The 12,952-nt window shown below is 30.9% G+C and overlaps 1 protein-coding gene across 6 annotated transcripts in view; it reads right to left on the bottom strand.

The window, feature by feature from the left end:
• NECTIN3 (nectin cell adhesion molecule 3) overlaps positions 1–12,952 on the bottom strand; it is a 128,289-nt gene that overhangs the window by 54,568 nt on the left and 60,769 nt on the right. For 3 of the 6 annotated variants that reach the window (XM_031009476.3, XM_055383958.2, XM_055383957.2), the window contains exon 6: positions 407–545. In XM_031009476.3, the coding sequence (XP_030865336.2) occupies positions 407–545 (139 nt within the window). Of the gene's footprint in view, positions 1–406; positions 546–8,798; positions 11,777–12,952 lie in introns of those variants that run through there. The other 3 variants (XM_031009475.3, XM_055383956.2, XR_008678720.2) reach the window with 2 other exon arrangements.

Raw genomic sequence — 12,952 nt, 5'->3', positions numbered from 1 at the left:
AGTTCAGTTATATCTATACATAAGACATGCATATACAATATGAAGAAGCCATTAAAACTTCAAAGATATTTTTATATGTCTTTCGGTTACCACTTCATGAAAGGCCTACATTTCTATTCAGAAGGCAGGACAATATAAAGTATTACTACGTTACCCTTTATAAAGATGTCTAATACACTCTAGGTGAAAAATGTAAAGCTGTTCTATACCTCTAGCAGCCCCTTGAAAATGTTCATTTACCAAGATATAGTTTGAGATATTCTGTGAAACCAGGGTCATCTAACAAAGGCCTAACATTATCCTTACTTCTATCCCTTAAGTTCTTTATGAGGAGCTGTAAAGGTAAACATAAAGATTGGACACATACTGATATTCATAGTTGAACAAAGGCAAAAAAGTTACCTACACTTTGTCAAGATAGGATGGTCTTTTTTTTCGAGGAGTCAGCAGCACAGTCACAAAGATAGCAATGATGAAAAGGGCAAGAACAGCTCCAATTACCGCTCCAGCTACAGCTATGGAAGAGGTCTGCTTAAATGGAACATCTGTAAAGTAACAAAAATTAGGCTTTTCAAATAATCTTAAAAATAATTCTTGAAATTGCATACCTTTTCTACAATGTGCAAACTATTTGACTGAAGTATGTTATCCAAGAGCCAGGTTAGAGGACCCCAAATTTCATTCATTAGGTTTAGTGGCATTATGCTAAAACCCTTCCTTCTTTCTTATATTACTTTAATATAACTTTTTAAAAATTATGTAAATATCCCCAAACATCACCAAGAGAATATATTCTCGATATGTAAAGAGTACCTGGAGAAGAAGAGAGAGAAAAAGATGAAAGTAATTTTAAGTTTGTACTCTAAAAGGTAATTTTAAAAATCAGTATTCTCTAATATAAACGACCAGTAATACAGACATTTAGCACTTTTATTCTATTAAAATAAAAAAATCTATTAACAAAATTGAAAAACTTCAGGCTCAAAACAGAAAATATCCCAGATCAAAAAAAATTGACATTGGACACTGTAAAATTTGAAAAATATTTTAAAATATTAAAACAGGACTTGCACAAAATTTCCCTTAATTCATGCACATTTAATACAAAGTGCACTAAAAATAGCTTCTCTACTACAACATTTAAATAGAAATTCTTCCTATCTCCTGGCCATAGACATATGTCATTTCTGAATACCAACTTCTCTTTCCCACACTGCACCACAATTTTTTAAGAAAGGATTTTAAAAACATATTTGGCTGTTAGCATTTCACATTTTTCCAAAAAATTGAATCACAATTTTATGAATTCCCAAATAAGGGAATGTACTAAAACTATTACAAGTACTACATATTTTCAAATGTTAAGTATTAAGGAATGTAACAAAACAATCTTTACGTGTAAGTATTACTTTGACAATTTCAGCTATATTAAATCCAGTAACTACATTTTGTGGAATTTGTGAATTACAAAGTTCCTTCACACATCTGATTTTGTTTTTGTCTTTCTTACCAATAAAAAAAGATACTGAGATAACATTCTATAAATAAAGATATTGCAGTTCTGAAGTTAAATAATCTGCCAAGACCATTCAATCAATGAATAGTAGAGAACACAGAGAGAAATAAAGTTAGGTTGGAGCAGGGTAGAAGCCTCCACTATTACCCCTTGTTGGAAGAGAAGAATGCTTTGTTAACATATATAATGCCGACTAATGAAGAGGTCTCAGTTTTACTTAAATTGACATAATCTTCACATATACTCTTAAATAACTGCAATAATTGTTGGGACCCAGACACGGCAAAGTTACAGAACTAGCACTATTGGTTTTGAAATATGTTTCACCTACTTACCATGATAGTATTCCCATATAAATACATATTTATAAGTATTTTCCAATTGTTTTTGTTTAAATGTGGGTAACATGGTAGTTTAGATTGCCAAAAAGAATGTTTTACTTTCTTTCAAATTATAAAAATGTCTTTAGAATACTAGCAATCCTGAGTTTATTAATGGCTCATTTTGTTTAGCTCATTTTGAAATAAAAATCTTACAACCAGTAAGTCCAAGTAACTCATTTCAATAACGTTTCCAATGAATAGATTCTGAAACATTATAACTCAGTCATTCATGGCGACCTTCATTTGCTAATACCAGCCTGGTTTATCTATTGTTGCTCAATTTTCTAATCTATCTCCATTTGAATATGTACTAGATTAAAAAAAAATTGAAACCCAGTACAGCCAAATATCATTCTGCACTTGTAAATGTGAGAGAGATTTGGGATGACTTACGGATAATCTATATTATCCTTTTCCCCACCATATAGATTATAACTTTGACCACTGAACACAGCCATAAAGTAGATGGTCCTACTCAATCCTTAATAATAGGCCAATTGAAACTATTAAGGTTATGCAATTTGACCAAGGTCATACATCTCTATTCAGTGGCACAAATAAAAAATACTAATTGTCAAGTACGTTATTTACTCCACACCAATTATTCTAAAGGTCTTCCTCTCTTGGAAATTTTTCTTTTGCTAAAGAAGACCTACCATGTTTGCCCAACTGTACATAATTTAAATTTTTGTTCTTATTTTGATGACAATGTTAATACCGTAAAGGCTTTTTTTCAAAATTACTTTTGAAAAGTTCATGTTACTCTTTGAGTGGGGCTAAATTAAGATTCTCAATCTAGAGATCATTATAAATTTTTTATCAAACCATACATTTCCTCTAAGAAAGCCTTTAACTTCAACAATAATCTGAGGTTTGGTAGTGCTCTGTAATAAAACCACATAATGTAGACTTTTAATCTCTTAATTTCCAACTTTAAATAGACACTATTTTTAATATCTTGAAGTAATGCTTGTCTAAATATATATTCTTAAACATTTTAATTACAATCTATGCAATTTTGTCACACTAGTCTTATAATTTCTAGCTCTAGGATTCTATGAGAGTTGACTATACGTATACCACAACACTTCCTTCTATCTTAATTTGGACATCTTCATTTCACCTGGTTCCAGTCATTCTTTATCATATGTACCCTCTTTCTCCCATACCTCTTTGTAGTATTAGAATAGGCTGGTAGCTGCTGAAATGAGCAAATGGAGGAAAAACTAGGTATGAATCTATTTCCCCACTAGATAATCTACTTTATGTAGGTCAATTGATTATGCTAAATAAGCATATGGATATATTTCATGTTTTCTTTTCTGATTCTAATTGAGAAAAAAGGTAAGTACTTAAGGTGTTAATAATTTAAGGGTATTAACAGTTGATGAAAACCAGTATGAAAGCAAAGGAGGAGCTCGAATCTTTTGCACTCAAGTCTTTTGATGAAAATTGGTAATTTAGCCCCAACACTGTTTCACACATATCTCAGCCCAAATAAACAAGTATTTTGATGAAAATTGAGAATTTAGCCTCAACACTGTTTCCCCCTTTTCCCAACCCAAATAAACACATACATACTACATAGACTCTATATCCCAATAAAACCACTACAGAGGAAAAAAATTAAGTGACCAAATGTATAAACATGGCATTTTTAAACACTAAGGTAGTTTACTGAGTGAATGACATGAAACATTACCATCGACCTAAGGAGATGTTCTATTAAGAGCAATATATGCTTACAAGAGGCAGAAAACAAGACAAAACTTATAAAATAATTACCACTAAAAGACTAGTGCATGCATGTCTAAAAAAAGATCAGCTTGCTGTTATCACAGTAGTAATGGTAACTCATATTCACTGGAAACTTACCTCCAAAAATAGAAAAAGAGCATTCTCCAACACAACAAGAGTATACTGCCACACCTAATTAAAAGATAGCATGCACATGTCTTATGGGGAAGACGTTTAAACATCAACTAGTTATCAACTAATAAAAAAATGAATATGATATAAGAAATGACTTTCATTACTTTTTGGAAAAAAGTTCAAAAATATTATAAATAATAAATTGAAGTATTTTTATCATTCAAAAACAAATAATTTTTAAAGTAAAGCTATTGAAACATGTGTACATCTAATTCACATCTAAAACTGAGACATGCCCTATTTTTTTCTCTTCAGGCCCTTTGACAAAACTTTAGTGATGACATCACAGGTTTATGTGTTGGCCTACAAAGTTATCTTCCCACCTTTGATTTGCTCCCATACTATATATTATTGTATTACCAATTTTTCCCCATAAATAATCCCATTCTTCATTTGTAATAGCCCCTTTAATGTTTATTTTCTCAATATGACTTATTAGCTTTTATATCCATACGAACATTTATGTCTCACTACTTTTTTATTAAAGTGCTCTATTTGGATCAGGTCAGTCTCCTCAGCCCCTCATCCAAAAAATTACCCCAAGTACCTAGTATGCGTCAGGCCTTGTGCTAAGTGCCAGGAATGCAGGGATGAATTTTACGTGGTAATAGCAAAATCCCCCAAAGTAGAGTCAAAGAATCCATGAAATATATGTCATCCAGGAAGTATAGAAATATTACCACTTATCTTTAAAAAAGACATTTCATGAAAATAACTGTTTACTAGTATATAATACATGGATTGGCACTGGTTGCTCCCCTTGTCCAAGTATCAGGTGTTTTCCTGCCACACAGAGCACCCACTATATCTATGGGGAGAGTGAAATGGGACAGTTCCAGAAGAAAATTAAGTAGACAGCCCTTCACTTGGTTGTTCCTTCACATCTTGTGACACGATTTATGAGAGCTCAGCTGAGTGAACTAATAACTTATCTAGATTTAACCAGTAGTCAAAAATGTAAAGGAAGAATTGTATGAGTGTCCCATATAACAGGTAAATAGCTAAGGCACATGGACTCTGTGGAGACATCAGTGCTAATCTACATGTTATATACTAATAAGAGTTTATTCATAGTATCATTCCTGCAAATAATTGGCAAAAAACCCCACATAAGACTAATAATACTGGTACTAATAACTGGCAATACAAATATCTTACTCTTAATACACAAATTTTATCAGTTAGCTACAGTATGAAGTAAAATTTGCATGGCAATCTAACCAGATATAACAAGTCAACCAAAAAAAAAGATCAAATGCATCAGCAGACCAGTTAAAATATATTTACATTTACTCATTAACAATAAACCTCACACTAAACCTATAATGTGCTGAAACAGTAGCTAATGTGAAGGAGAAGTTATTGATTAGCAAGACATTGAACAACCAAATATCTAGAACATAAAGATAAACTCTAAAAATAGTGGTTGGGATGAAAACTGTTAACATCCAAACAATCTACTTCTTCCATTTGAATCTATTTGTTTTTGAGAGGTGGCATTTTAGTTATCACATCTAAAAACCAAGTATCAACATGCACTGACCATGATATCAGACCTTTCAATCACTGAATCAGAAAGTACAAAATTGAAAATAAAAAATGCATGAAGAACATTCAATCATGTAGTTTTACCAAAAATGTTTTAGTAATAAAGTTAACTTTTAAAATGAAATGCAATCATATTGTTTCCCCAAGTCTTAGTTTTAGTGAGAAAAAATTAACATGTTAAATATATTATCAGATAGCTAAAATTTCCATTTTTGAATATTTTATAATGCATGTTAGCAAACTGCTGTAGTAGCACATGTATAATAGGAGTACAGACTAATTTTGAACTGGGAGGTACACTTAAAGTTTTCACTGATCTGGAGAAGAGAAATAAAAACCAGAAGAAAATGTGAGGTTATGATAGATAAAAGTTGATAGGAAGCAGCATGACAATTATTCAGACATCTAGGTATATGATATGGTAAAAGAACAGGGTTAATAGATCTAGGCATCAAGCACCAAATGGCAGCTAATATCACACACAAAAAAGTAGGCATGTGCTTTCTGATGGAAAGACATAGCACCACTTATGTATGATGTAATCTTGCCCTCAAATTAAACCTCAATCTAACCAAGGCTCTAGATTTCACTACCAATTTACAGAAAATACAGAGGCATGTGTGTGAGATGCAAATGGCAGAATTTAAACTGGAAAAATTTAGAACAAATGAAGCAGTTTCTTTAAGAAATAAATTGCAAGGGAAAATGGGGTGGGGGTAAAAAGAGTAAAAGCTATTTCTAGCAATCACATGAATGGATCATATTTGGAAAACCTGATTAAAACTGCAAAATACATGATTAGAAATGTGAATGCTCACTTGACAGAATGTTAGGGAATTATTATTAATTTTGGTGTAATAAGGATACTGTGGTTACTTTCTAAAAAGGTCTTTTATTTTTCAGAGCTATATACTGATTTATTTACAGATGAAATAATATCAAGAGGGATTATGTAGGTAGGGGTCTAAATCGAATAAGACTGACCAGGAACTGATGATAACTGAAGCTAGTACATGGAGGTCCATTTCATTATTCTGTCCTATTTTTGTATAATTTTCCATAATAAGAAGCTTTTTGTTGTTGTTGTTTTTTAAGAAAGGCCAAGTGACCTAGATCCTACCTTTGGCTTTTAGATAGAACTGTCACTTTACAATTAGGTTTTCCCTGGGATATTTCTCATAATTGAGACTGTACAACTTGCATATCATGTCTATGTAGCAATATTATGCACATAAGGAAATGAGGCTCTAAAACTATTAATCATGTTTTGAAGATTACATTTTAAAGTTATTGCTCTAAAAGGTCATTGCTCTAAAAGGTCACTTTCAATCAGCTTCATTAGCAACCAGCCAGAAAAAACAGCAGCTATTAAAAGGCAAATGAAACAAGATATATCCCAAAACTGAATCATGTTTTATCCTTCTAAATTGAAATAAACATAACTGTCACGAAGGTTCAAGAAAATAAATGATACCTAAGGGAATACAAGGCAAAACTTTTGTAAACAATTTTGGTTTCAAGCTCTTGATAAAAACCTAACACTACTCAAGTCAAAGTGTCAAGTCAAAGTATATATGTATTTTACAAAAAAGCAGGTGACTGGACTATAACAGAAAAAAACCCAGAAATATATAAACAGAAAGCATTTTAAGAAACAGATGAAAGTTGGTTTACTGTGCAAACCCCTCAAAGACTGTTTCATGCATGAATTTTTTTCATTGGGATACCAAGAAGGGAACAAAACAACCCAGTCTAACTGTGTATTATCAAAGAAAAACCCTGGTCAAAAATAGTTTAAAAAATACAATTTAAAAAGCCAGAAATAGGAAATAAAGTGATGCATCACAAGGTGATTATAAACAATTCAAAGCAATGGCATTTCTAATCAAAGTAGCTCACAAAAAGTAGTAAGTAAAAAACACTAAATGTCAACTTAAGAAATACCTTATGAAATGTGTTAATTCCAAATTGAAAGCCAATATATAAAATTTGGCTTATGCCAAAGTAATAGCAAAAACATCTAAAATGGGTTTTAACAGCTAGGGCTACAGAGATAAGATAATTTATAACTATGGAGAATGTTAATTCATGATTGGGAATTAAATGGTTAATTAAAAATAAAATATTATAGTTAATGCATGCTGGGCTTAATACCTAGGTTATGGGTTTGTGTAGTAAACCACCATGGCACATAACCTGTGTAACAAACCTGTACATGCACCCCTGAACTTAAAAGTGGAACAAAAAAACCCAACCACCAAAAAAAAAAAGGAAAAAATTTTACAGTGGCCAACATGCCAACTATCCTCAATCTGATATTACAGTCTTGTTTTAGGAAAACAGGTTTCTGATTCCCACAAATCATTAATTACATTTTGATAATTAAAATAAACTAGGTTACACACGCACATACACACACACTTTAGTAAATATGAGGACAAAGAAGGTAACATAGAGCAATAAACTTATTACAGAAATATGCCTCTAAAGAACTTTTTTAACTTTTATTTAAAGATTTCATGCATGGCTATTGGGGCTAACACCTAATACACAGGTTGGTTAAAAAAGAAAAAACAAAACAAAACAAAACAAAAAACACCAAACACAACAAAACCAAAACTTAGCGCTGGTACAAACTAAAACCCAAACACCAACACAATATACGAAAAATTTGAGAAAGGAGCTATTTATGAAGGATGCATTTTCTAATTAACAAGTAAATAGGAAAGACAATTCAATCTACAATCTACTCCCCTATTAGAATTAAAAATTCAAAATGGGTACCATTTATTCCTTTCTTATATTTTACATTGATTACTTTCATACATAAACTTCTTACTTGTTCATATACTGTGCTTTAGCAGTATTTATCAAAAACTCAAATCAGATGTTTTCACATATAAAATGACTACATTTCTCTCAATTTCTGTACTTATACACTGTACTCCTACAGCTCCTTAATGCAAAATATTTAGCCGTGGGTTATCTTATAAAACTTTCCTGTATATGGCTATTAGAAGCAACACTTACTACTGAAAACCTTAATAGTTTCCTCAATATTAGAGTTAGCAAATAGAACCCTACTAGGCACGTGGTAAAATACTAAATCTTTCAACTCTAAAGCACTTCTCAAATATCACTTTTAAAGTTAACCCCTAGCCTACTTTAGTTTCAATGTATTTTAATAAAAAATGGCAGAAAAATAAGAGTTGCATTCATCTTCATTATATCATTGAAATATTTTAACCAGTATGAAAGAAAACTCTCAAGTGAATTTACAAAAATGCTAAAACAGTTCAAACCATATGAAAGAAATAAATATAAATACGGCCAAAAATAGTACAATATTCATTTTTTTCACGATAGAATTTTCATATATACCTGTCAAGTAGTTATGAATATCACTGGTATTCAAAAACTAATTTAACAATATGTTTATTTAATGACTATTCATGTTTTCAAACAAGTCTCTATGTACAGTAAATATACATAAAGTTCTAATAAACAACAGTGCAATGCTTCCCAAAGTCTTAAGCACTAGTATCAGATTCTTACAACACAGAAACCTTTTAGTTTGCCAAATGATTGGATTAAGGATACAGAATATGTCAAATACTCACTTGTGGCTTTCCAGGTCACCCTCTCCCGCCAAACAAACACAAAAGAAACAAACAAAAAAACCTAATCGCACACATAACAACAATGTAAAAGGAAGTCCATAATCAGTATTTATATTTTTGAAATATATTTCGTAAAATACATTGCTAATTTCCTTCAGATTATACTCCAGTTGAGATTTATATAGAATCCTAAATGTGATTATTCTGTTCAGATCCATACAGTATTTCAAACCATTATTTTAAAAGATGAAATTTTGATTTTTAAAAAAAGCCATAGTTTTACATCTTTCATGGGGAGAAATTTTAGACCCATCTTTCTTCTGGCCACCTCATCATTTAAATTAAAAATAAAGTCACATCAATCACAGTGTTTTATCAAAAAGTTTTCTTCCAAAAACTTGCACTAAAAAGTTGTAGTATTTGTATATAAGTGATTAACCATATTAAAACCCAGACATTTGTAAGAAGATATAAGTGAACTTTATTTATCTGTATCCTTAACCTGATACTACAGCCTTATAATAAGTATTACTTTTGGGAAGAGAAATAAAAGAGGTTTCTAATTTCCACAAAATAGTGCTAGTTAAAATGAAGAAAACTAGTTTATAATCCTTCAGAATAAAGCTTTCACTATTTGCAAGATACCATGAACATGTTAGAATTTTGCCCCCTAAATGTTTTAGATTTGATGAATATTGAGAAAGGGCTGGTTGGGAGGGTTTAAAAAGTACCTACTACTTTGCCTTTTTATTAACAAAATAATATATTTAATTTATGATTCTCCTACTAACTTCCACTTCATTTCACTGGCAAAATGGTCACTTTTTCAAATGACTTAGCAATAGAAAAACTATCCTTTCAGCTTCAAAATAGTTGTCACAATAATTTTGTAAGCCTCCACTGTAGAAGCAATTTAATTACCTCACAAACAAAAAGCACATTTTAAGTTTAGGTAACATTTCTTTCTCAAAAGATAAATGATTCAGAAGGAATATATGTAATTATGTAAAAAAACAAAAACAAAAAACTTCATGTTTCCAGTTTTAGTTGTAAAAACAGAAATCTTAAAACACATACATACACTTAGGAGGAAAAAGGAGATGAATGCCAATGTCCATTAGCAAGTGTTACCGACTAATTCTATAATCTAGATTTTTCTACTTATATCCAATGTTCCCAAGTTTACTCTAAAATTTTCTTTCTGTACATTTACCTGTTTGAACAACATCAACATTAAATAACTAAAACAAGATGGTCCATAAAATTCTTTCTATAGATTGTTGGCTGAAAGTCTCATTTCTAAAACTAGTACTTCAGTATTCTGAAATGCTCTCTCTGCGTCTTTTCATTTCTATTAGTATGTTTAGGACATAAAGCATTAACATAAGGCTACTGCTAATGTACCAAAATCCATGTTCCAGAAAGGAAAAAAAAAACTAATAATTATCATGTTTGAAAGGTATGTATTTTATTACTCTTGCAGGTATTTTGGACAAAAATATTGACCAGCTAATTATGCTCTTCCACACATCATGTTCACTGAGTTTACTACCACAGTTTTAGTGCAACAAAATATCTTTGAAAAGCCACTCTACAGTAATTATGGCAAGGCTCATTAATATGCAGAGGTAAAGATTTCATTTGTATAGAAACTTAGAAAATAATGTTTGAAAAGGAAAGCCATTCCATCAGGCTAAATATTTTTTGTATATTAAAAAATATATATAAATATTTCTTGAATTAGTTTTATAGTCAATTTTGATGCAGTGTCATTGAGTGGTGATAAATTTTGAGAGGTATATGTTAAACAAACATCATACTTGAGATTATAGTCTTAGGTAAACATTTAATACACAATGTCAAGGTAGTTCCCTTTTTAAAAAATTTTTGTACCAAATAAGTCATACATTTAATGTTGACATTTCTTCTTACCTGTGTGCCTCACACCAATAAAGTACTCTGCATTAAAATTTAAATCTTGAGACAGTAGTACAGCATTGAAAAAAAATTGTAAAGCAGCTTAGATACACTGAACTCAGATTTTACATTTTCATTTGTCAGATTAGAATATAAAAAGTAAGCTTGAAAATCAACTTGAAAAAGCTTATTCTTCCTCAAGAAAAAGTATGAACAATCTGAAAATGATCAACTAGTGTGAATGAACATTGTACATAGTTAAGTCACATTCAGTGGTTGCTAAACATACCACTCCCTCCTGGAAATTACGGAACCATCTACATGTGAAACTAAGTCATCTTCGTTTTCATCATAATGTTCATCACTGACGAACTTCATTCCCATTTTTAGATCTTCATAATAATCCATTGGTCTTTCAAACCTATTGAGATTTTCTACATTGTTCCACTGAGTTTTTTCAGGCTCTTCTAAATAGTCTTTACGTATTAGATTGTTCACTGGATTTTTGTTTTCTTTTTTTACACTGTCTGGGTAAGAATCAAGCTCATCTTGCTGAAGAACATCTATTTGTGATTCTTTTTGCATATCTGATGGTGGAATGTAGTTCTTGGCAAAGTAGTCTCCACGAAACGTCCGTCTTCTCCTATAGCAGAATATTCCAGCCAAAACACTTACAAGTACTATGAAGAGAGCCCCACCCACTACACTAGCAATGATCGTGGCAATTGTGTCATCCTTAATTGTTGCCAAAGTTGACAATGGGAAGGGCAATTTTTTAGGTTCTGTTGCTAGATCCTCGATGTCAGCAGTTGAGGGATGCCACTGAATTGTAGGCTGAAGGGTGGTAGTAGTAGGAGGATCTAATGGAAACAGTAAAGATAGAGAAGACACAGAAAGGCAAAGAATGTCAATGCAGGCTGATTCAGCAGCAAGTTGACAAGACAGCACAGTTAATATATATTCATAGTAACAATAGTTTTTCATTCTTAATTTGATTAAGATTAGAATGTAGTGGTACTCATCTATTTAAAAAGAAAACAACACTGACATTTAGTCAGTCACCAATAAAGAGAAAGGAATAAAACCTATGGTGTAAACCTATGTTGTAATTCTTCCATTCCAAGTTTATGAGTGATATTGTACTCCAGAAAAGAGGTCCTTATTTTTCTAAAGAAGAGTATTACTTAAGTGTCCTATTACATAGCAAGCTTAATAATTACTATAACAAAAAAGTAAATCAAGTAATTCAAATGTACATTTTCTTAGCCAGTAGCTCAAGAAAATAAAAAGAATTAAAAATTAGTTTTTCTTAATATCCATTTTACCTATTAATAATATGGTTTATTTTTATAAGAGCTGAGCGTATCTTTAAAAGAATGAAAAACTATAGACTCTTGTTAAGTGGGCATAGTATAAGCTGTTGGTTTAATAATTCTCTCAAAAATATTTTCTTTAAATAAAAAAGCTCAAAATTTTTGGAAGGAGATATATGGTAAACACTATTATTTAGTAATTTAAAAAAATAAAAAAGCATATGTTTAAACTTATGTTAGCCTGATAGGCTATTATCAAAGGAAACTAATAGACAAAGTAAAAATATGTTATAAAGTAATAAAAATGTCATCACCATGTCTAACACCCTATGGGCAAGTTATCTAAACATTCAGAAATTTAAAAACAACTGTATCTGCAAAATTTAATGTCATTACTTTAGGATGGAGTCTCAAAAAGAACAGCTAATATTTTAGAGAGAACATTCTAATAATACTTAAATATTAGATGCAAATGAACCTGTGTATTGACATTAGATAACAGAGTAAATAGCCAGTAATATTAAAAAGCAACTAAACATAAATAGCAAAAATTAAAGACTGGTTAATTATCAATTAAGTAGTATTTATAGGTCATGTAACACAAAACTGTAGAGTTTGAAGAAAGGATAAGTTTAAAAATATTGTTTCCTTTACAGTGAAAGAAATAAATGACCCAAATGGTAATCTCCTATAATTAATTTTTAAATGAGTGGTACTGATAGA

Source organism: Gorilla gorilla, chromosome 2, assembly GCF_029281585.2.
Source record: "Gorilla gorilla gorilla isolate KB3781 chromosome 2, NHGRI_mGorGor1-v2.1_pri, whole genome shotgun sequence".
Taxonomy (NCBI): domain Eukaryota; kingdom Metazoa; phylum Chordata; class Mammalia; order Primates; family Hominidae; genus Gorilla; species Gorilla gorilla.
This window is presented reverse-complemented; position numbering and strand designations above follow the sequence as displayed.